At 43.7% G+C, this 23,370-nt stretch overlaps 1 protein-coding gene across 7 annotated transcripts in view; it reads left to right on the top strand.

Annotated features, from left to right (window-relative positions):
• PLXNA2 (plexin A2) overlaps positions 1-23,370 on the top strand; it is a 328,426-nt gene that overhangs the window by 149,070 nt on the left and 155,986 nt on the right. For all 7 annotated transcript variants that reach the window (XR_006174188.2, XR_006174189.2, XM_042848961.2 and 4 more), the window contains one exon: positions 5,923-6,057. Coding sequence is in view for 5 of the 7 variants with exons in the window: in XM_042848961.2 (XP_042704895.2) it covers positions 5,923-6,057 (135 nt within the window). In the remaining 2 variants the exon portion in view is untranslated. The remainder of the gene's footprint in view (positions 1-5,922; positions 6,058-23,370) is intronic.

Raw genomic sequence — 23,370 nt, forward strand, 5'->3', positions numbered from 1 at the left:
ACAAACCACAGAGTTTGTGGCTTGCTCAGAAAAAAGGGTGGGGAAAGGGAGTTGTTGTTGTTATCCCCATTTTACAGAAGAGGAACTGAGGCACAGGTTAAGTGTGTTGCCTGAGGTCACACAGGGAGTACATGGAACTGAACATAGATCTCCTAAGTCCCAGTCCAGTGCCTGATCCATGAGGCCTCCCTGTCTCTAAGATGACTAGGAAGAGGCGTGTCTGTTGGTCAAGGAAATGGGAGAACAGTGGGAAATGACAGTGTGCCCTCCTCATAGACTCCAGTCAGGCTGTGTCTCTGTGAGTGAAAGTTGCCACCCCAGCAGGCCTGGCAGCTGCCAGTAAATGCACCACAAATTACAATCAGACGTTTTTACGGAAGGACTTTAAAGACTGTTGCCGTGGAAACAGCTTTAGACAGCTAGTTTAAGGATGGGTGGATGGAGAGAGAGAGGAAGATAGATGCTGAGAGAACATTTTAGGCTTGGAGACATACATAGCAGCTGGTAAAGGCAAGAGTCACTAACTGAGCATGGAGGTTATAGAGGGCACTAGATCAACTGCATGGCTCCTGGCAGCTTGTGCTGATGCAAGGAGTCCGTGAGGAAAGGAGCGGTGTGGGATTGATTTTGCACCTCAGTTTAAATGACTGAGGTACAGTCCTGGAACCTTCAACTTAAACATAGATTGAATTGTGAGTATATGTTTAGTGAGAGGGGTTCTCTCAAGTCCAGATTGGTTTAATAATAACAAACCTCATATAAATCACCTGATTGTTTGCATTGATTAAGAGTAAAGATAGCACATATACAGAGAGACATACAGCTCCCAACACCTATGGAGAAACTGCCCTGTAGTTCGCTGACAGCCTGCATTCAGACTCCAAATGGTCTCTACTTCCTCCTGTTTGCTCAGGGCAATTATACCCTTATTACTCTTTATTGCATATCATTCCAACCCTTATCCACTTCCTCATTTTAGTATATACTTCTTAGCATAGGTTATTTTCTAAGTCCTGTGTTCCTTTGCAGCTTTGCCGCTGCCTCGATACCATCTAGTTAGTCATTGCGTATTCCCTTTTGCGGGGTTATGTTGTTAAGACACTAACAATTGAGTCTGCCACGTTCTGAGATGATATGGTCCTCTGAGATGATATGCCAAATTCACAGGTTCCAGCAAGAAACATCTAGCCAAAGCACAAGCTGCCAAGCAGATGGATAAATAGCTCAGTGGTCACATGGTTTGTTCAGTTCTTCATACCTTTGACACACATTTGTGGTTAATATTCCTATATCTGCTGCAGCAATTTCTAAAGGTTATTACTTAGAAAAATTCCATTCCTTAAAATTAGCTTATCTGCAAAGCATCATGGGACTCTTCCCCCCCACCCCCGCACCCGCAAGCCTTCAATTCTTTCTTTGGTCGGTTTTAAGCGTCAACAGAAAGTAGAGTGAGTAATGGTGAATCCATCACCATTGTGGCCGATAGCACTATCCCAGCACTGCCATCCCTTCCAGAGCAGAATAATCATCAGTATTGTTGAAAGTACCTGCCCAAATGAATAAGAGCCGATCATGTATCAGGTGCATGTGGCTGATAGTGTTTATGGGGCATATTCTCAGCATTCATTATCCATGCAATATACTGTGGCTCTCCCCCTTTCCCCTTTCATCCAGCAATCTCCAAGCACAAACACTAGTCGGCCTTTGGCTGCTTCTTTGAGGGAGGTCAATATTCTCATCTCCATTTGCGCAGATGAGGCCCAGTTAAGGGGAAGCCCAATGTCCCGCACCAAGCCAGTGACAGAGACCAGATTAGAACCTAGGGAGCCTGAATCCCATTGCTCTCGTCCGTTGACTAGATATCACTCTTGTCTAGTTTAAAAGGGCAGACTCATAAACATAGTGCCAAATCCACCCTTAATTGTAATTTGATTGCAACAACCAACAATTGACTGCAGTAGGTCTGTCCAGTGGCATCGCTTTTTATTAGTCCTGTCTGACCTCATTGCTAGAGACGGGGGCGACAAAAGAGCTGCTGAAACGCCAGGGACGAACTTTGTAAAACAGTTGATTTTTTAGAAAGTTTTCTGCTCCTTCATGTGCCGTATTCCCCTCCCCCCTCGTTTTGCCTTCAATCAGATATTTTCATGGAAACGTTTCTAGCTTGTGAGATTCGCTTCCTGCTGTTTATTCCTCGTGTGATTTCACTACGCTCTGCTTGGGATCTCAGTGCTGGTTGCCGTTTAAATAGCTGTGATGGCATACAGAGAAGCTTACTTGCGGTGACCATGCTGTGGGACCGGGTGAATATAGCTGGTTGGGAATTTTTGGACTAAACAGTTTTTTCATCAGAAAAGGCCGTTTCCTCAAACCGCAAACTTGTCCCACAACAGGGTATTTTATCAGAAGGGTTTCTCAGATCCAGGATGGAATTTCTGCTCAAAACCAGAGAGAAAGCACATGCGTGAGCAGGGACTTGCAGTCATAAATCAGGCAGAGCAAGGACTTGAACCTGGTTTTCCTATTTCTCACATGAGTGCCATGACCGCTGGTTCCGGGGTGGGTGGGGTGGTTCTCACTCGCTCTCCTCTTTTTCTCTGTTTTTTCATGACAAATTTTGAAAGGTCTCAGTTTCATCCCAGTGAAGAACGGGAAATGTTTAGAAATCATAAAAATTCTTGTAGGATGAAAAATCCATTTCCCGCCCAGCTCTACAGGTGAGCTCCAGAGAGACACAAGGTTCAGCTCTGTTCTCAGATACAGCAGCATAATGCTAGAGTCAATCCATGGCAGTCAATTACATTATACATTGTCCCTGGGAAATTCAAGATGAAATTCTGCCCTTGTCTCTCTGCACTTCATGAAGTCAGTGGGGTGTCTTTATACCAGTGTAATTCACAACAGGATTTGCTCCTCTATCTTTATCCAGCTTTCCCACTCTAAAAGTCTGGGGCAGTTTTCTAAAGAGTCTGTAATAATGGAATTCAGATCTGGATTTAGGTGCAGATTTCAAACTCCTTTTCTCTACTCAGATTCAGTTTGGTTCCTTTTCTGCTCATTAGTAAGAAAAAAATTAAAAGGTGAAGAGATGGGAGAGATGCCCAGAAAATAAACACGTCAGCACATCCAAACGCAACTCGCTGTTCTAGTCTGGAAGGGAGGCACCCCATGGCTCTTCCAAACAAGTTGCTGTATTTAGTGATGGGATGCGGGTGACTTCCCTTTTCTATGAGTCTGATAATGGCATTTCACACTGGCATGGCAGCTTTTGCAAACTGGCCTTGGGTGTTTAACAAAGGAGGATCAGGGTTATTGTCCTCATTTTACAGGCAGGGAAACTGAGGCTCAGACACACGGCCTAGTTTTTCCATGGGTGCTGAGCCACCCACAATTCCCCTTGCAGTGACTTGACAAGGGGCTATACAGTGAGTTTGTAGCAGAGTCAAGGATTAGATCCCAGGCTCTCCTGGTTCCCAGTTCTGAATCCTAATCTCATGACAGGGATTCCCCCCACCCCATGCCGCACGCTGCCTGTGAGATAAATAAGAATTGTTCCATGCCTCCTCCACAAGCCCCATCGCCTTTTCTGAAGATTCAGCCTCCTCCAAACCTGGATTCTCCCCAGCAGTCAGGCCAGGAGTAATTGAGCAGCAGGCTGGGATCCAGCAAGACAACCCAGCATGAGTCTGCAGCAAATGGCTTCTTAGCGATAAGAGGTTTTTCCAAGACTCTGGTCCCCCTGTGTTTCCTTTTCCTAGCAGGGCAGCGTGCACATGCTTTAAAAGCGCCTGGTGCAGACTATGGTTTGCTGGCCAGCATGTAACAGTATCTCTGTCACAGAGAGCCACTGGGCCATCAGTGTTCACTATGGAGCTATTGGCTCGCATGGCTGGTCTAATCTCCCAGCCTGACCATTGCCAGTGTTTTCAGTTTGGTGTTATGTAGACACCATGTTGCAATCAAATTGCTATTTAAATATGCAAATCCTGCTAGGAAAGACATAATGTAAATTGTTTGTTTATTCTCCTCCCAGCCCCCAAAGCCATAAATTATTAATTTTTGGAAGAGGTGGTGTGATCTCAGCAGCGGCATGCCTTTCACCAGCAGTGGGGTTGATTATAACTTGTGTAGGGTTTTCCTGCAGGGAGAGGGATTTGTATCATCCAGTTTCAAATCACCATGCCAAAAGACTAGGAGATCTTCGAACTGAACAAGCCATGTGACCACTGAGCTATTTATCCATCCGCTTGGCAGCTTGTGCTTTGGCTAGATGTTTCTTGCTGGAACCTGTGAATTTGGCATATCATCTCAGAGGACCATATCATCTCAGAACGTGGCAGACTCAGTCCTTAGTGTCTTAATATTTTAAAGGACTTCCCCACTGGGGAGGAGGTATGGTAGTCAGCATGAGTCAGTCCTCCTCTTGGACGCTCTGATAGCATGAAACTTTGGGGCTGGTTCTGCTCTCAAACCCAGTATGCATTGCAGGAGATCCACTGTAACCAAAGGGTGAATTTCGAACGAGTGATTTTAGAGGCACAAGTCCCATTTCAATAGGATGTGTGATCTGGAGTCACTTAGAATTAGATGCTTTTGAAAATCACATCCAAGGTGTGTGTGTGTGTTTTTTTTAATTCACACACAATTTTGTCCCTGAGTCAGAGAAGAAAGGAAGACAGAAAGAAGCATGTGTGTGACAAATGATAGTCATTTCACTTAATGCACTTCTGAAAGGAGCTCCGATACCATGGCGATGAGCAGTAGAGGAACCTGACTAGAATAGAAGAGTGACCACTGTAAATCAGATCAGATCCAGTTTCTGTCTCTAAATCAATATGCAACATTTACCACTCCTACTCCTAAAAACGATCAGCTCCCCCATTTTGACAGATGTAATATTGAATTTGGGGTTGTGGGAAAATGGGAAGTCAATAATTTTAAATGGTTTATTTTTGGGAACATGAGTTATACCGTCACTGTATAAACATAAAGACCTTGATTCTCCTCTCACGCCAGTACAAATCAGGAGTAACTTCACTGAAGTCAATGGAATTATACTAGTATAAATTGGATTAGAATCCATGGGCAAAATTTTCACACAGCCTTAGCATCTGCAATCCGGATCAGATTTCCAAAGAGCTCCGCTTCCATCCAAGCATTTAGTGGTCAGATTTTCAGAAGAACAACTCTCACTGGGTGCAGGTTGCATGCTGGGCACTTTTGGATATCTAGCTCCAAGTGCCTGTGTATAGGGCAGGCTTAAAAGTAATAGTGGAGTACCTGTTTGTTTGGTTTTGTTTTTCCGTAATCCAGGGTGTATTATTGCTCATCTCTGATTCAATAGGAGACACATGTTGAAAGACAATTTCTTTCTAAATCTCTTTCCTTTTCCCCAAAGTTCAGGAGAGTCATAAAGTCAATGGAACGGCACAAATGTATATCAGCTGAGGATCTGGAAAGGTTTTCTTTAGTATTTGTCATTGTTATTGTGGAAGCACCCAGAGACCAGGGTCCAATTGCGCCATGCGCTGTACATACAAAGATCAATGTCCCTGCTCCAAAGATCTTGCAATCTAAGCTTAAGACAAAAGGCAACATCTGAATCCAACAGCCAGGTGGGAAGAGAGCAAGGTAATAGTGATCAGTCTGTGAAGTTGCCGTTTCACCATGCCAGCTTCCCAGTTCTTTCACATTTCCTAGCTGGAAGTCTCACTATTTCTCATAGTGTGTGGAAGTAATGTTGCAGTGAGATGTAGAAAGAGCCTCAGCTTCAACTCATGCTCCCTCACGTTGGTTGTGAGCATTCCTTGCCTTATGTCTCCAGTATGCAAACACTGATTCTGCATTTGGTTTCTAGCCTGCCTGTGCTTTTCACATTTAGCTGTAGTGACATAACCTGTCATCTGCCTGTCTTTTTTCCAGATCCGAGCAGATGGCCCCCCCCATGGTGGAATTCAGTATGAAATGGTCTCAGTTTTCAAGGACGGGAGCCCTATCCTTCGAGACATGGCCTTCTCCACCGACCAGAAGTATCTGTATGTCATGTCGGAAAGACAGGTAAGCAGTGTTCTTCTACACCTCCGTGGCTGCAGCTTTACTCCTGTGCACTGTACCTGAGCCACAGTTCCGGGGTCAGTACAGGTAGGTACACTGCCAAAGGAGGCTTAACTAACTAGAGACAGCCATTTGTGCATGAGGGGTGAAAGAACTTCCCTCCATGCTAGCACGTTATTGTCTGTAAGAAATGGAGATTGGGCTGAGTTGCCATCAGCGAAATATGATTTGGGGATTTGGATCGTAGTCTGCTAGGAAAGTATGTCCCAAGCACAAGACTCGCCCATTCATTCCCCTCAGCAAGTTTAGCAGGAGGATGATTTTGCATAGCTTTGTTGGAATGCCCGTTATGATTTTTGTTTGTTTTCTGGATTTAGTGAGATTTTTTTTTTTTAATGCTTATGAAGGCGAGTGATTGTTGCAAACAGGGCTGGAACCAGGACATGATACGGGCAGATGCTGTGCAAGCAAGTTCTTCCAATGCAACTAAGTGTTCAGTTACGTCATCCCTTGCTGTGCTAGTCCTGAGTTACCCCAATCTGGACTTTTGGCTACTCCTTCGATTCTAGTCTCAGGCATGTGTGCATATATACTGGGAAAGGTGGTCTAGTGGATAGGGCACTGGACTGACATTCAGGACAACTGCTGTCTATTCCTGGCTCTGCCACAGGCTTCCTGCATGATCATGGGCAAGTCACTTAGTCTGTACCTCAGTTCCCTCTCTCTAAAATAGGGATACTTTCCTATCTTACAGGGGTGTTGTGAGGCTATATCTATTAATGGTTATTTCTTATACGAGGAGGGTCATCTAAGTACTTAGCTGCATGCACAGTCCTTTATCTACATTCTTAGAGCTCTGCTAATGCACGTTAGTCCCGACTTGCATCTTCCCAGGCTCTCAGCTCTGTCCGTGCTCCTCAGTCCTGACCTACCCTACCCCCTGGAACAGAAAAAGCTGCTTGTGATAAATCAGGCAGCAATTTCTTGGAGACTGTTTCACGCCACAGAAGACTAGCCTGACAAAGTTAAAACTCATCTCACTTGTGAGCCCAGATCAGAGGTCAGGCTATTAACTCACTCCAAACCAAAGTGAGATTTCAAGGAGAGATACAGAGAGAGAAAACCAGCGACTGAGTCATTGCCTCCTGGCAGTGTCAGCTCCTCTAAGATTCCCCAATATTTACCGTCTGCGGGGCCTGTCCTCTGAACCTGTTTATGCGCATGATAAACTGCCCCTCTGAAAAGAGGAACCAGACTGTACGAAGCAAAACTAAAATGATTATGATGGCAATTTATGGCCTGCAGTCCACTGGAGTCTGTTGCTTAAGGGAGCCAACACAGTGTTAATAATACAGGACCTCAACTGTAACAGAGCTGTATGAGCCATTCCTCTCTGAGATGAGGAAACACAAGCGGTCCCAACCGCTAAGCCAGGCTCTTGGGTTCACTGACTCCGTTAAGCATTTTAGTGGCCATCACTCACAACGATATAATACAGATTAATAGAGCTGGTGCTTTGTGATTGGGGGAGGGTGGGAGGTTACATCTGAAGAGGTCCAGATGTCAATGCATTTTTCCATGTTGCGTTAACCCCGTAGTCACTATGAGGCACAATACTGAATGTGGAGCTTTCTGCACCTATGAGCACAGAAATGCCCCTCCCCCCCAAATCCACCCTGCTTGAAAAGGTGGTAATGAAAGACTCATTACCATAAGTAGGGCTGGGAGCTTGTCTCAGATTTATGACACGGGATGTGTTCTTGTTTTAATATTACAGAGCGCCCGAAGGCCCTAATCTATTTTCTGTGGTGAATGGGAAGTCAGTCTGAGTCCCATACCGTTAGAATAGGAAATGCCCACAGCTTCTGCAACTAGAAGGAAGGGCACCTGCGTTTCCTTCGCAGCTGAATTCCTTCTGACCTCCTCAGCCTCCTCCTGGAATTATTCAGAGCTCGGTCTCAGCCTGACATCTGAATGGCACAGCTAGAAGGTGGTTGTACAAGGGATCACAATCTCATAGTTATCGCTTGGGACCAGAGCAACTTAGAGGAGTCAGGCTACTTGTCAGAATGTATTTTTTTTTTTTTAAATCATGGCTGCAGCCCGCCATGTTGTAGTGTGCCTATGAAATTCCCCAACAAGGAGGAGAGTGGGAGGTATTACAAAAGGTCTTGAGATTGCAAATCAACAGTAACAAATGTATAATCACCTACGTGCTTTGTGCTATCCTACACCATGCTGCACAGCATGGCCACTAAGAGCTCCTCAGTGATAGAACCCAGATCCTCCTACAGTAAAAACACAGGCCAATTCCACTTGAATTAAAGGTGAATATCCATTAGCTGTTTGCATTATAGAGCCTATGATACATATGTGAGCCACTCTGAGTCCATCCACTAGAAGGCAGTGACACAATAGACAGTGTTGCTTAGTGGACAGAGCACTGGGACTGGGATTCAAAAGACCTGGGTTCTGTTCCTGGCTCTGCCACTGGCCTGTTGAATGACCCTGGGTAAGTCGCTTCCTCTCCGTGTGCCTCATTTTCCCTATCTGTAAAATGGGGATAATGTTACTGACCTCCTTTGTAAAGTGTTTTAAGATCTACAGATGAAAAGTGTTGAATAACAGCTAGGTAGTAGTATTATAGTCACACTAGTTAGTTCATTGTCATTTGCAAAAGATCATCTGTGAATCATGTCAGAGCAGAGGAGGCGGCGGGAGAAAAATATATTCTCTAGCTGGAAAGTTATTTAATACCAGAGAATAAATGGTTTATAGAAGGAGCAGGGAATCTTTCTCCCTAAAAAGAACATCCCTGTAGTTAATTAAGTCATCTGATTATAGCAACTTAGTAATAGAAACTACTATAAAGAGCTACAAATTTAGGACTTCTTCCCAGAATGCACTAGGCCCCTGGATTAGACAATTTCTTCAGTTTATTTTACTTGGCATTGAGTCCATGATGCTATGCCCAGGCAGAGAAACGAAACATTGCAAGGAGCGGTGTGACTTTTCTAAAATCAAATGCCCCAGTTTAAAACATGGATGCTGCCATCCTTTTCCTGGGGAACCACATTATCTCTCACACGCGCCCATAGAAGGGAGAAAAAACAACTTGAGTTTGAAATAGGTTTCCAAGGAAAATCCAGCAGGGATGCCTCCAACTCATCTCTTATGAGGCGAGAGGGCCTAAATATTCATCAAAGTTGCTAATTTGCTTAATTGTGAAGCAAAATGATGTGGAGAGAATTAGTAAATAATGAAACATACCTGGAGCGTAAATTCTATTATGAGCTGTAGATGTATGTGCATTGCACTGGCAATGGCTGTTGTGTCTCCCGTGTTAGTAATCCACAAATGATAGATGCCTGCTGCGTTCCCTGTTACTTACCTGACTTAGGCCCATATCCCCAAAGGTATTTAGTCTCCAAATTTACATTTGGGGGGATGGAGGTTGAGCCCTTACTCCCTTAGCCCAGGTGGTAAAAGTCTGTGATTTGGAGTTAGAGATCATAGGGCATCATTCTATATGGAATTCTCCATCAGTCTTTCTCCTTACAACCCTGCATCCCTATATCCTGGTGATGTGATAGTTCAGCAAAATATGCGGGGTAGTATTTTTTTCCTTGAATCCTGTGCAGAAAAGGTGCCCAGTGATTTAAAAGGGGTCAGTACTGAGAAGAGCAGAAAGGCCCATCAATTGCAGAAGCGGTGAGGCTGTAAATAGTGGGAAATGCCTTTAAAAGAACTGAAAATGCACAATAAAAATGTCTTTAAAGGTCTTGAGTCCCAGAGGAAATTTCACTCTGTTTTCTACCCAAGTTAAAGGGATACGGACAGGTAGTTTAACCTTGAAGTAGAGCTGCCAGAAATTATTTGTTCTGGTGGGGAAGGTCATCCAGATTCTATGATGCATGTTACTCTTTCCCCTTTTAAACAGATATTTAGCATTTCTCTGTAACCAACTTTTTAAACCCCACCATTTTTGTAGAGTCCACCAAAACACATGCACATCCCTGCTTGTTCAGCTGTCTCTCTTCACCAACACCACTGATGATACTAGTGAAAACTAGGAGGAGAAATAAAAGGATCTGTAAAAAGAAGAACAGGAGGACTTGTGGCACCTTAGAGACTAACAAATTTATTAGAGCATAAGCTTTCGTGGACTACAGCCCACTTCAGAAAGCTTATGCTCTATGCTTATGCTCTAATAAATTTGTTAGTCTCTAAGGTGCCACAAGTCCTCCTGTTCTTCTTTTTGCGGATACAGACTAACACGGCTGCTACTCTGAAAAGGATCTGTGTTGGGTTGGTATTACACAGAATCCAGAAGCCATATCAAAGTGGGGCTGTGGGGCTATTTTCCAACCTAAAAGCTCATCATCTTGCACATTTAAAGGTGGCTGGTATCAGGTTTACGCTTAAATGAACTGGAAAGAACAGGTGTCTAATCCGAGAGCCTGGAGTGCCATCGAGTGTATGGTGGTTCCACCTTCACAGTGGCTTTTGTCTCGTTGTCCTACCCCCACACTTCCCAGTGGTGGCAGTTCACTCTAATTTAGCTCCCGTCCACATGTGCCCCTTTCATGTTCTGTCACCAGCGTTTTCCAGTGCCGACTATTTGATTTCTCTCACGTCTTTTTAACAGTAAAGGAGCAGCACCAACTACTCTATAGCCCAGTTTAAAGGCAGACAAGGAAAGAGACACTCCATTTCCAGGGCTGTCTTCAGGGTACTGTCAAATGTATGCTTTAGAAATTATTATTAGGGTGTGTTACGCGGGGTGCAGTCTTAGTCCTCTGTACACTTTGCTCTAAATAGCTCTCAGATTATAAGAGAAGTGTGTCTATAGCAGAAATTCAATCCCCCAAAAGTTCAGCCCCATTCCACCAAATAACATCTTTGCTAACAGGCTGCACAGGACTTAAATAGCGCTAGGAGGCAAGCTGTATTAGCAGAGCTCCGTCGGGGGCCAGTGCTGAAGTAACTCCGATGGTTGCGGATCAGGACTGAGATGCGTGGGCAGATCTGCAATGTCCAAAGACTGGAATAGCAGTAGGTGCTCTAGGTCAGGGTTGAGATGCATTGGCAGAATTATGTGGTGTTTCAGGACAGGAATAGCCGGAGGTGTTGCAGATCAAGACTGAGATGCATTGGCACATCTGTGATGAGGGAATGCCAGTTTTAGCTCTGTGCCCAGCATAAACTGCCTCTCATTTTTTCATACTCACCTAAATTCAAGTAGCAGGGTTTTTTTTAATGAAATAAAATTCTGAATTTAAGGTCCTTGCCGCTGCTGGCCCTTCCGCCTGCTTCACTGACCCCTGCTGAAATCAATGAGGCAGAAGGATGCACCTTGTACATTCAGCAGCATATGCAGACGTGTTCCACCTTGGATGTGTCCGCAATGATTAAGCAGCAGTTGAGGGGTTAATGACACTGGGAGAGCAGAGCAGTCGTAAATGTCTGGGGGCTGCCATGAGCCTCTGAATTAAAGACTTTTCTTTCTAATGGTAAATCTATCATAAACCCAACCCCAACGGTGTCTGCATGTGCAAGGAAGGCTCTGAGGTTTCCTCCTCTTCAGAGAGGATCTGACTGCGGTTTGCTAGGAACACCCTTAAAGTGATAGTTATAGTTAGTAAAGAGGCTTTATAAAAATGCAGTCCTGGAGCCTTAATTGTCCACCTGTCATGAAGGAAATAGCCTTTTTGTAAACGAAACTCAGAGCTTTTCAATTAAATTTACCCTGCAGGGCAGGAGAAATTTTATGACTGCAAGGCTGTAACCCCTTCTTACTCAATATGTCTGCTCTCTGTCCACCTTCAAGTCATAGCTGCACTTTTATAGACCGCAACTTTGACTGTGCCCCCACTTACATCTGTGTAAATCATGAGCAACTATTGAAATGAATGAACACAGACTGGTGTGAAACTGATGTAAGCATCAGGATAATCAGGTCCACAGATGCTCTGGTTCCTGTTAGTCATGCAGAGCTAATAATATTATTTCTATTACAGTAGCAAATAGACCCCTGACCAAGAGCATGCTGGGTGCTGTACAAACACGTAGCAAAAGACAACCCCTGGTCCAAGAAGCTTACAGTCTAGTTAGATGAGACTTGATGAGATATTTAAAAAAGGGCTGATCACAATACTGCAGTTGATTGTAGGGGATAATCCTGAACTAGTCAGGGGAAATGGGGCTTACTAGGTCTTTTCTCTTTCTAATTTATATAAAAGCTGTCAGCTGAATTCTGACGGCAGAATCTTTGTAAGTAGTGACACAGGCTTCCTGTGTGACCTTCGGCAAGTCACTTAGCCTCTCTGTGCCTCGGTTTCACATCTGCACAAAGGGGATAATAGAACTGCTGTGACACAGAGGTGTTGTGAGGATAAACGTATTAAAGATTGTGAAGCGCTTTCAGATCTACTGATGAAAAAGTGCTCTACAAGAACTAGGTGGTGGTGGTAGTAGTGGTAGTAGTATTATTACTGTTATTAATTATTATTTATTAGTGATAGTCTGCCAGACACCAGGTATAGTGTGCAACAGCAGCAGTTGGAAGGATCTTGACCTGTAAACAAAGAAAGATGAACAAGTCATAGCAAGTATCAGAGGGGTAGCCGTGTTAGTCTGAATCTGTAAAAAGCAACAGAGGGTCTTGCATCTGAAGAAGTGAGGTTCTTACCCACGAAAGCTTATGCTCCCAGTACTTCTGTTAGTCTCAAAGGTGCCACAGGACCCTCTGTTGCTTTTTAAGTCATAGCAAGTAATTTCTTTGGACTTCACCTCCTTCTTCCTGTCTGTAAACAGATTGTGATTTTTCTCCAGTTTATTTGTTCTTTGTTATTTTCTCAACAGTTTCTTTGAACAACTCTTGATTTGTAGCTTGTTCGTATTTTGTTTGGATGCGTAGGTCACATGGTATGTGCTTCTTCCCTGATTGGAGGAGTATGACTTTTAGAATGAGATTTCTAGGAAGAATACTTGCCTTTACAAATCCAGACTGTATCTCCCATAAACATTCTTCAGTATCCATGTAAACTTTGTTGCCTCCATGAACATTCCTGCCAGCAAACTCACCCTTGGTTGGTTAGTTAGTTAGATTGGATGCTCTTTGGGGCAAAGATCTGGAGCTCCTAGGCACTGCCATAATAGAAATAAAAATCATCCACTCGGGGGAGGATAAAATTCATTAATGACTGTGAGGCTCAGCTATTCAGTGACGAGAGTCATGGAAATGCCATAGATGGAGAGACACTGTCCTTTTCACACCACCCTGGAGTGCAAGTGGGTGTAAAACTCCATTAGGGCTCCTTGGCACCACCAGAGCGGAGTAAAGGGACCTTCGTGTAAATGAGAGTCCGGTCTCTGCGGTTCCCAAATCCTGCCTCATGCCCTTTCATCCTTACTTGATTGGGAATCGCTGGTGGGTATCCCAATTTTACCTTTAGAAATAATTTAAAAGGGGGTGGAGGAGCAACAGAGCACATGAGTGATTTCTCATGGCTTCTGTGACATTTTTATACCAGTTTGATGTAGTTCAGAGACCCTTATGCAGAATATTATGAGCAGAGCTGCACTCCCGCCCGTCACTTGGTGGGAGGTGGAAAAGATTAATGCCAGCCCCTATAGATTCCCCTCACGTCCCAACAAGAAGGGCAAGGCAGTCAAAGAAGAGAACGGACTGAGCCCCTGCCTGCCCATATAAATGATGGGCCTTCTCCCTCAGAGCCAGTGGGAGGCAGGTGAACTCTGCCATGGAAGAGCCAGGGAGGTGGAGAGATTGATTCTTGAAGGTTATTTGAATGAAAGGGGTGGAGAGAGCTGTTTTATGTGCCTACAGAGATTTCCTCTCAACCTCATCTGAAGCTGTAATGGGTTACAGTATGCACATGCCAGGTAGGTTTGACCGGTAGCAGTTAATTAACATCTGCTCTAGGGGGCTTGTGTCAGGTCTCTTGTTCCACAATAGGCAGCTGTAAAAGGAAGGAGATTAGGGAGTAGGTGGTTTTCTAATCAGTACCCAGGTTTATTCTAATCTCGGTTCCTTTATGGTTTGCAGCCACAGGCTGATATCTTCCTTGCATTCGCTCGCGCTCTCTCTCTCTCTCTCTGCCTGTCTCAGTGAGTGATGTCCAGACACTTACCTTCAGTTACCTTAATCAAGGTGCATGCAAACTGGGCATGGAACTAGGAGACAAGAACTCCTGGATTTGATGCTCATCTCTGCCACTGGCTCACTGTGTGTGTTATTGGGCCAGACGCTTGACCTCTCCTTGCCTCAATTTCCCCATTCACAAACTGTGGAAAGTACTAGCTTACCAGGGTGCTCCAAGGATTAGTTAGTTTGCAGATCGCTTTAATGACAGAAGGCATCACAGAAACACAAAAGCTGCCATTAATCACAACGCAAAGCTGGAGTTCTGTCACTGAGCCACACTGAGAGATGGACCAGTGCACTCATGAGGTGTATATATGTACATACATGTGTATGTATGAATTTGGGGTTAAAGGGCTAGTGAGCTAACCCCCTATGCCACCCAGCCTCCTCCCTACCATTGTAATGCCTACAGATCAGTTGCAATAGAATGTGGGGAGGGGATTGCAAACTCTCATAAGCAAGGTTACTTCCGGTGACTGCTTACTGCCCTGTTTATTTGCAGAATAGGAATAAAACATAGTGCAACTGCACTATGCCCCATCAGGGCTTTATGTGAAGAAACGGTCTGTGTCTCTTCTGTTAGCTGTGAAATATTTGCCTGGCAAATATCCCATGTCAGGAGCTGCAGACCGGCAGGAGTCTCTGGGAATAATTTGTGGTATAACTCTCCATCCTGTATAACTCCAAGACATATAGATCCTGTGATAAGCTCTTTGCTTTGAACGGAGTGTGGGGGAGGAGGGCAGAAGATGCCGAGATGATTTAAAAGGGTTTGGAATTGGAGCTAGGACTGAAAAAAACAAGGAAGTAACATCAATCCTGGACAGAGAAGCCATAAATACTGAGGGTGTCCTGAAGAAAACTGAGAAAACACAATAAAAATGCACAAGATTGATAAAAAATCTGGAGTCATAAAGGGGGGACAACAAACTGATTAAAATTTTAACTCTGTTATCTGCTTACTGAACAGCTAGTTCGCTGGGCATAATCTTAGCAATGTTCAATCCAGTAAAGCAGGGAGAGTGGCCTGGTTGGATTCAGATACACACACTCAGAATCTAGTTTACTTAAAGATTCACTGCTCCTCTCAAATTGAACCAAGCATCCAGTTTGCAAAGCTTCAGTTTCTGTGCTCGTAAATGCTGGGTAAGGTAGGACTTATCATGTCTCATGTGCAGCTTGACCAGCTTAGGCGGTTGGTTACAAACCCAAAATTCCACACAAGTTTGCCAAAAAGTCTGCGAGACAGGAGTGGGTGCTTCTCTTTCTTACTAGGGTAGGGGTGGCCCCAAATTGCTGGATAGGTTTGGGGGTCAGACAGCCTTTCTGACAGATATGGGCCAATTGTTGGTTCGGAGTGTAATCTGTGTCAAAACACTCTGGGTTTTGATCTAATGCCAATATTTTTCCCTACATGAAATTTCATCAAAATCAATATGGTTTTGCAAAAAAAATTCCAAACGGCATTTCCTGACAGAAAACTGTTTTGATGGAAAATTTTCTGACCAGCTGTAGAAATCAATGTTCATGAACACACCTACAGGTGAGATACTAGAGCATTCTGGATGAACCACCTGTGGACCACACCCACCATATTTTGCGTAGCTCTAGTCTCCAGGAGAAAAACATAGTTTTAATGATAAAGAGTGAGATTTTCAAAAGTGATTTAGGAGCACAAGTCCCATTGAAAGTCACTGGGCATTGAGCTCCTAAGTCATTTAAGTGCTTGTGAAAAATCTTACCCCAAATGCAAAGTAATGCTCTCCCTTGTGCTTAAAGCAAACGACAAATGATGCTGAAGACCCTTTTTTCTTCTACAAGGAATAACTTGTCGTTAAAAAGCCTGTTGAAGTAGCCAGGTAGGCTTCCCATGGTACCATTATACCTTCCCTCTTCACTTCCAGCCTTCCAGTTGGGTAGTAAATCCTGACCCATCTAAGGCCAAGTTGTGCTGGGGTGACAATTCACCATGAGAGTAAGTGTAGTCAGGGCATCTAACCTCTTGAACTCTTGCCATCTTTTTCACACATTAGCAGAAACATCCCCACAAAACATTTAGATTCTTCTCACCCTCCAAATATTTTTGGTGTTGAGGTAAAGATTGGAGTGGGTCAGAAAATGTGAAAATAAATGCCTCTAACATTTTGAAATTGTTTCCATTTTGCATGTTTCTCAGCATACCCATTATTCAATTTTTTTCACAAAATTTTTATTCCAATTTTTTATCAACTTTTGAGTGTGTGTGTGTGTGTGTGTGTTTAAAAAAAAAGTCAAAACCTTCAGAAAAAAGCATTTGGATGGTAGAAGTCATGAATCCTTTTTGTGAAAAATGAATCTTTTGGGTAAAAAAACAACAAACTTCCAGGAAGTGCTTCATTTTCTAAAAAGGCAATTTTTTTTTTTTGGACCAACTCTTTTAAACGTGAGTAGGGCAGTGATTCTTAGACTGATCTATGGATAGCTGGTTGGTCACATGATACTGTTTCCTCCTTATTTCCACATTAAAATGTCTAAAAATACTTCCCTATTTTTTAATTTTCTACATAAATAACTGCCAAAGTTGCCTTAAGGGTGCTACGCAGTCATGAATGGGGAGGACAAGTGGGGGCAGGTGAGCAGGAGGTGCTGCTGGGTAACAGAATGCGGCAACAGGAAATGGGAAAGGACAGATCTCCATAAAAGTCTCTCTAGTAGACTTAGGGGTGTGGCTCAGAGAGATGCTTTCAACAGCACATTATTGGTGTGTTACCCGATGACTTTGTCACGTTCGACTACCTTCAGCCTAAAAATCCAGCTTGTTTTTGTTTTCTGTAGACAATTAGAGATAATTAAAAAATCGAGCTAAAATTAATCTGAGGTCATTAAGAAAAGCTACCTCGCAAGCAGGATATGTTAACTAGCATTAATTGATCTTAAAAATACAAACAAACAAACAAAAACCCAGGCAGGACAACATATTGTCTCATTTTTCTTCCCTGCTGACAATCAATTTGTCATATATGCAGAGCAGTGGTTCTTAATTTATCCTTGTCTGGGTCAATTTCATGGTATTTCTAAGGCTTTGATCCTGCAAGGATTTATGCACTTGAGGAGTGTCATTGCTTTCACTGGTGCAATGTTAAGTGTGTAAGTCTTTGCAGGATCAGTCCCTTATATGATGAGCTTTCATAGAACAGAAAGATGGTTAAAAATCATCCACCCCAGCATCAACATTCAACGTCAGATAGTCAGCAAGTTTATCTCAATATGGCATATTTTAAGCATTGTTCACCCGAGTCTTTCTTCTATGCATTCCCTACATTTGCTCTCAGCGTCTGATTTTTTTTTTTCTTTTCTTTTTGTGTATCTATTTTCCCCCTGCCAGTCACAGCCACAGGGCTGCCAGCATGCACAAGCCTCTGCATTTGCTTCCCTTTCCAATGTCTCCTGCTCCCCAGACCTATTGTTTAATTTCAGACAGGCAGCCACAGCCCTGAAATACTTCCAAAGCTCCCTCACTATACACATGCTTACACACATACATACACACATTCACAAAGCCTTAATACACATGAATTTAACAAGGGGGATAAATGACAGTTTCTTCATAGTGGGTAAAGGTTTAAAACCACTCTAGATGAGTTGTTCCCCATTACTAGCCTGTGTCATGCCCAGGATTGGTCTACCTGCTGGCAGTGCTTTGGTCTCTCTCTTTCTGTGCCAGAATGAGAACAAGGAAACTTAATCCAATGTTATACATTTCAACTCAAACTGCTGCTGCTTTATTAATCTAGCTGCTTTTGATTGCAGATGGCAGGTCTCCTATTATCCATGGCTTAGTAAATATTGAATTTGCTTTGTGCCTTGGTTTCTGTGTGTGCATGTCGCTTCACAGGTGCAGAACTGAAGACTGACCAACATGCAAAATATTAGCCTCCAGCGCTCGTTTTTTGAAAGCAAATTGTGGCTGCAAATACATTTTTCTCCATTTAAGATGCTAATATCCAGAGGCATGTGTGCGGGATACCGGGATATTCTTAAGTGGATGTCTTTCCACTTAACTCAAATGGCTTTAAATGGATAGAATGAACCTTTCTTCTTTTTTTTTTTATTAGCATGGGAATCTGTTCTTGGCCTCTCCCAAGCCCAGGATGTTACAAAACAACTTTTCATACATTATCTGCTTAGTCCAGTGATTGGAACAGAGGACTGAGAGTCACAGGACTCCTGGGTTCTATTTCCTGCTCTGTCATTGACTTCCTGTGTGACTTCGGGCAGCTTGCAGGCTCTCTGTGCCTCAGTTTCATAGATTCATAGATTCTAGGACTGGAAGGGACCTCGAGAGGTCATCGAGTCCAGTCCCCTGCCTGCATGGCAGGACCAAATACTGTCTAGACCATCCCTGATAGACATTTATCTAACCTACTCTTAAATATCTCCAGAGATGGAGATTCCACAACCTCCCTAGGCAATTTATTCCAGTGTTTAACCACCCTGACAGTTAGGAACTTTTTCCTAATGTCCAACCTAGACCTCCCTTGCTGCAGTTTAAACCCATTGCTTCTGGTTCTATCCTTAGAGGCTAAGGTGAACAAGTTTTCTCCCTCCTCCTTATGACAACCTTTTAAATACCTGAAAACTGCTATCATGTCCCCTCTCAGTCTTCTCTTTTCCAAACTAAACAAACCCAATTCTTTCAGCCTTCCTTCATAGGTCATGTTCTCAAGACCTTTAATCATTCTTGTTGCTCTTCTCTGGACCCTTTCCAATTTCTCCACATCTTTTTTAAAATGCGGTGCCCAGAACTGGACACAATACTCCAGCTGAGGCCTAACCAGAGCAGAGTAGAGCGGAAGAATGACTTCTTGTGTCTTGCTCACAACACACCTGTTAATACATCCCAGAATCATGTTTGCTTTTTTTGCAACAGCATCACACTGTTGACTCATATTTAGCTTGTGGTCCACTATAACCCCTAGATCCCTTTCTGCCGTACTCCTTCCTAGACAGTCTCTTCCCATTCTGTATGTGTGACACTGATTTTTCCTTCCTTCTCCCTCTGTAAAAGGGATCTGTTGCTGCCCTGGTGTTTTAATGAATATGCTTTTGCTGTTCAGTGTTTTGATTGTTCCAGGGGGAAGTAACTCTGTTTTGTGGGTATGCAGTGTTGTAGCCATGTTGGTCCCAGGATATTAGGGAGAGGTAATCTTACCTCACCTTCCTCGTCTCTGTTTGGTGGGTGAACTCTGTGCACAAAGAAGTGATGGCACCAGGGCTCTTACCATCGCCTCCCACCCAGCTCTGCCCCGCACTGCTGTTACCACCCTGGCCTACTCTCTTGCAATATGAATGGAGTAGGAAGAGACCACCCAGCTTGTTCTCACGTGTGACTTGAGCTAAGGTTTATACTTGGGACTGCAGAGGTGAAAGGGCTAGCAGCACTGTAACTCCCTGCACCCCCCAGCCTGCCGCTTATCCTCCTGAACCTCCACTACAGTAGTAACGTGCTGAAGTGACAAGTTGGGGCTGGTGCCTCCACTGTCTGAATGAAGCTGTTACAAATCCTTTCCGCTACTAGCTTCTAATTGATTCTGCACACCTTGGGGAAATCCTGGTCCCATTGAAGGCAGTGGCAAAGCTGCCATTCACTTTAGTGCGGCCAGGTTTTACCCCAAACGTAATCATTCAGATACCTAGAATCTTGGACTGCAGTTTTCAAAAGTGGCTAGTGATTCTGGGTCTCGGATTTGAGACACCTTTATGGTGTCTGAAGTCGGGCTCCACAAAAGGAGACAACTAAAATCACTCTGTGATTCTGAAAAATCTCAGCCTTAGTATTCAGAGAGTGGGGGGAGGCTCTTGGGGACCCCCTGGTTCCAGTTTGAAGGCAGGCCGCCAGACAAGTCTCTGTCAGGGTTTCACCCTGGTATAAGAATAATGAGAGAGGAAATCGTATTCCCTAGTCGGATAATTACTTAAAGGAGAAATCTGAAATTTCACATTGTCCATTTCAGAAAGTGCTCAGCTATGAAATTTAAAAGCAAACCTCAAATTCCTTTTTCTCTATCAGGGCTTTTTTCCCCCCATCCTGTGCTGCTGTAACAGAGGCTTCTCAGCAAATGAGTTTGGCGGCTACTCAGCCGGCGAGGAGGGGAATTGTTCACACTGGGCGCTAACAGAAAAGAAACATAACTTACAATATGGAGAGAGGAGCTCTGAAATTGCACAAATTATTCTATTTTATACTTTAATTAGTTTGAATTAGCAATGGGAATAGATGCATAAAATGATCCAGTGAAGGGTGAAATGGAAAAAGGGATACAGTATAGAGTATCACTTTATTATTATGAAGTTTGCGGGAAGTAAATGTAGAAGGCACAGAGACCCTTCCCCTACTGAGGCATCTTCCTCCGAACACAGACATGAGGATTTGTCAGGGATGGGTGGCAAGTCATTTCATGCCGTGCTAGCCATAGACATACGCTGTGCAAGTGGCAGCTTGGGGCCTTTAAGGTCCTGCTCTGACTCAAATTGGCATCTTACATCCTTCCTACTTGGCAGCAGTACCAGAGTGGGAGAAAACTACAACCCAGTCTACCACTTGTCTCGCCCTGACAACATCTTAGTTCCTTGATCTTGCTTGGACTCCATCCAATACCAGCTTAGTATTACATGGCTGAAATGTATGGCTAAAAGGAGATTGAAAGCTCTGAAACCAATTCAGATCCATCTGAACTTTTTAAATAAAACTCTAAGCAAACTTCTTTTTTTCTTGAGCTTCTGAAAAGTTCAGCAAAATGTGATGGCTAGGCTGGTTTTGACTCCATTAGGTCTCAACACTTGCTGGTTCCCATCCAAATTGAAAGGAGAAAAACACAGCAATAAGCATAATTTCCTGCAGTCATTCTGACATGAAGGAGGCAAAAAAATCTAGCCTGATTTCTAGCCTAAATCGCTAGGTAAATTTAACCCAGTGGGGCCCTAGGATCCTCCTGCAGAATGAAGTTCTGGGGGGAGAAGCAACCCCAACTGACATCCTTCTTCCCCCAAATGGGTCGGGGATTCTGTTCTATTCAGGTTCTTATACTGCACCGTTCCCCATAGTCCTAGATCTGGAACTATTAAATATTTTCATGAATGACTTGGATAATGGAGTGGAGAGTAGGCTTATCAAATGTGCAGGTGATACCAAGCTGGGAGGGGTTGCAAGTACTTTGGAGAACAGGATGAGAATTCCAAACAACCTGGACAAATTGGAGAATTGGTCTGAAGTCAACAAGATGAAGTTCAGTGAAGACGGAAGAAAAGTCCTGCACTTAGGGAAGAAAAAAAATCAAATGTACAACTACAAAATGGGGAATAACTGGCTAGGTGATAGTGCTGCTGCTGAAAAGGATCTGGAGATTATAGCGGATTGCACATTTAATATGAATCAACAGTGTGATGCAGCTGCAAAAAAGGCTACTACTATTCTGGGTTGTATTATCAGACGTGTTGTATTTAAGACACGGGGTGATTGTCCTTCTCGACTCTGCACTGGTGAGGCCCGTGTGCTGTGTCCAATTCTGGGTGCTGCACTTTAGCAAAGATGTGGAGAAACTGGAAAAAGTCAATTGTTCTCCATGTCCACTGAACGTAGGACAAGAAGTAATGGGCTTAATCTGCAGCAAGGGAGCTTTAGGTTAGATATGAGGAAAAACATTCTCACTAAAGATAGTTAAGCTCTGAAATGGGCTTTTAAGGGAGGTTGTGGAGTCCCCATTAGTGGAGGTTTTTAAGAACAGGTTGGACAAACACCTGCAGGAATGGTCTCGGTTTACTAGGCGGCTGGACTTGATGACTTCTTGAGGTTCCTTTCAGGCTTACGTTTCTGTGATTCTGTAGTGCATGAATGCCTTCCAGGCATGCATCAAGCAATGTAACTAACATTTGTCCTGTATGGGTTTTTCCTCCTTGAATGAAAGGAGTGAGATTCCCTCACATGATCATTTTGTCACTCTGCATAATTGATCTGGGAACGTGAGTTCCAAAAGTAACTCTTACTAACATGAATGTGTCTTGTAAGTAACTCCTGCATGCCCTGATAAGGAAATAGCACTCTAACGGAGTGGAGAGGGTGGCAAGAGGTCCACATAGGGTGAATAGGATGAGAATATTTTAATAGTGATGGTACAAGCAGTTCTAATGTAAGAATACAATTGGAATTCAAAATAAGAGAAACCCTGGACCCTCACCCATTTAGATTATAAACTTTTTGGGAAAGGGAATGTCTCACTATGTGTATATATGGCACCTTGCACTACAGGACCATAATCTCAGCTGGGTCTTTTTGTTGCTACTGTCACACACACACACACACACACACACACACACACACACACACACAAATCATAATGGTGAGAATCCAGTTCCAACCAGACTCTTTAAGCTTTTGAAACGTTCAGGGGAAAGTTTCTGCAGGCTCCAGCTTGGCAATGAAATAGTTGACAGACCCCAGGAGAGGGGGCTATGGCCGTGTTTCCAGTTGGTATTACATGTAAATGTTGGAGTTGGTTGGAAAATGGGGGTGGAAATGGTTCGTGAATTCCTCACCGCCACTGTTTTCCCATCAAAACTTACTTTCTAATGGAAATTTGCAGATTAGCTCAAGCTAGTGTGCCAGAAGAGAGAGAGAGAGAGAGAGAGAGAGAGAGACAGAGAGAGAGAGAGTGTGTGTGTGTGTGTGTGTGTGTGTGTGTGTGTGTGTGTGTGTGTGTGTGTGTGTGTGTGTGTGTGTGTGTGTGTGTGTGGAGAAGAGTGTGGGAATTCAGTTATGAGATCTCAAGGGCTTTGGATAGCTGAGCTCAGCGTCCAAACCTTTGGAGGTTTCTGTACTGAAAACCCAGAGGCTTTTGGCACCTTAGAGACTAACAAATTTATTAGAGCATAAGCTTTCGTGGACTACAGCCCACTTCTTCGGATGCATACAGATTCTCACCACTTCTCTGTATGCATCCGAAGAAGTGGGCTGTAGTCCACGAAAGCTTATGCTCTAATAAATGTGTTAGTCTCTAAGGTGCCACAAGTACTCCTGTTCTTTTTGTGGATACAGACTAACACGGCTGCTACTCTGAAACCAGAGGCTTTTGACATTCGAACCATCTCTGTGCTAGGTTATAAACTCAGTGCAG

Source organism: Chrysemys picta, chromosome 4 (assembly GCF_011386835.1).
Source record: "Chrysemys picta bellii isolate R12L10 chromosome 4, ASM1138683v2, whole genome shotgun sequence".
Taxonomy (NCBI): Eukaryota; Metazoa; Chordata; order Testudines; family Emydidae; genus Chrysemys; species Chrysemys picta.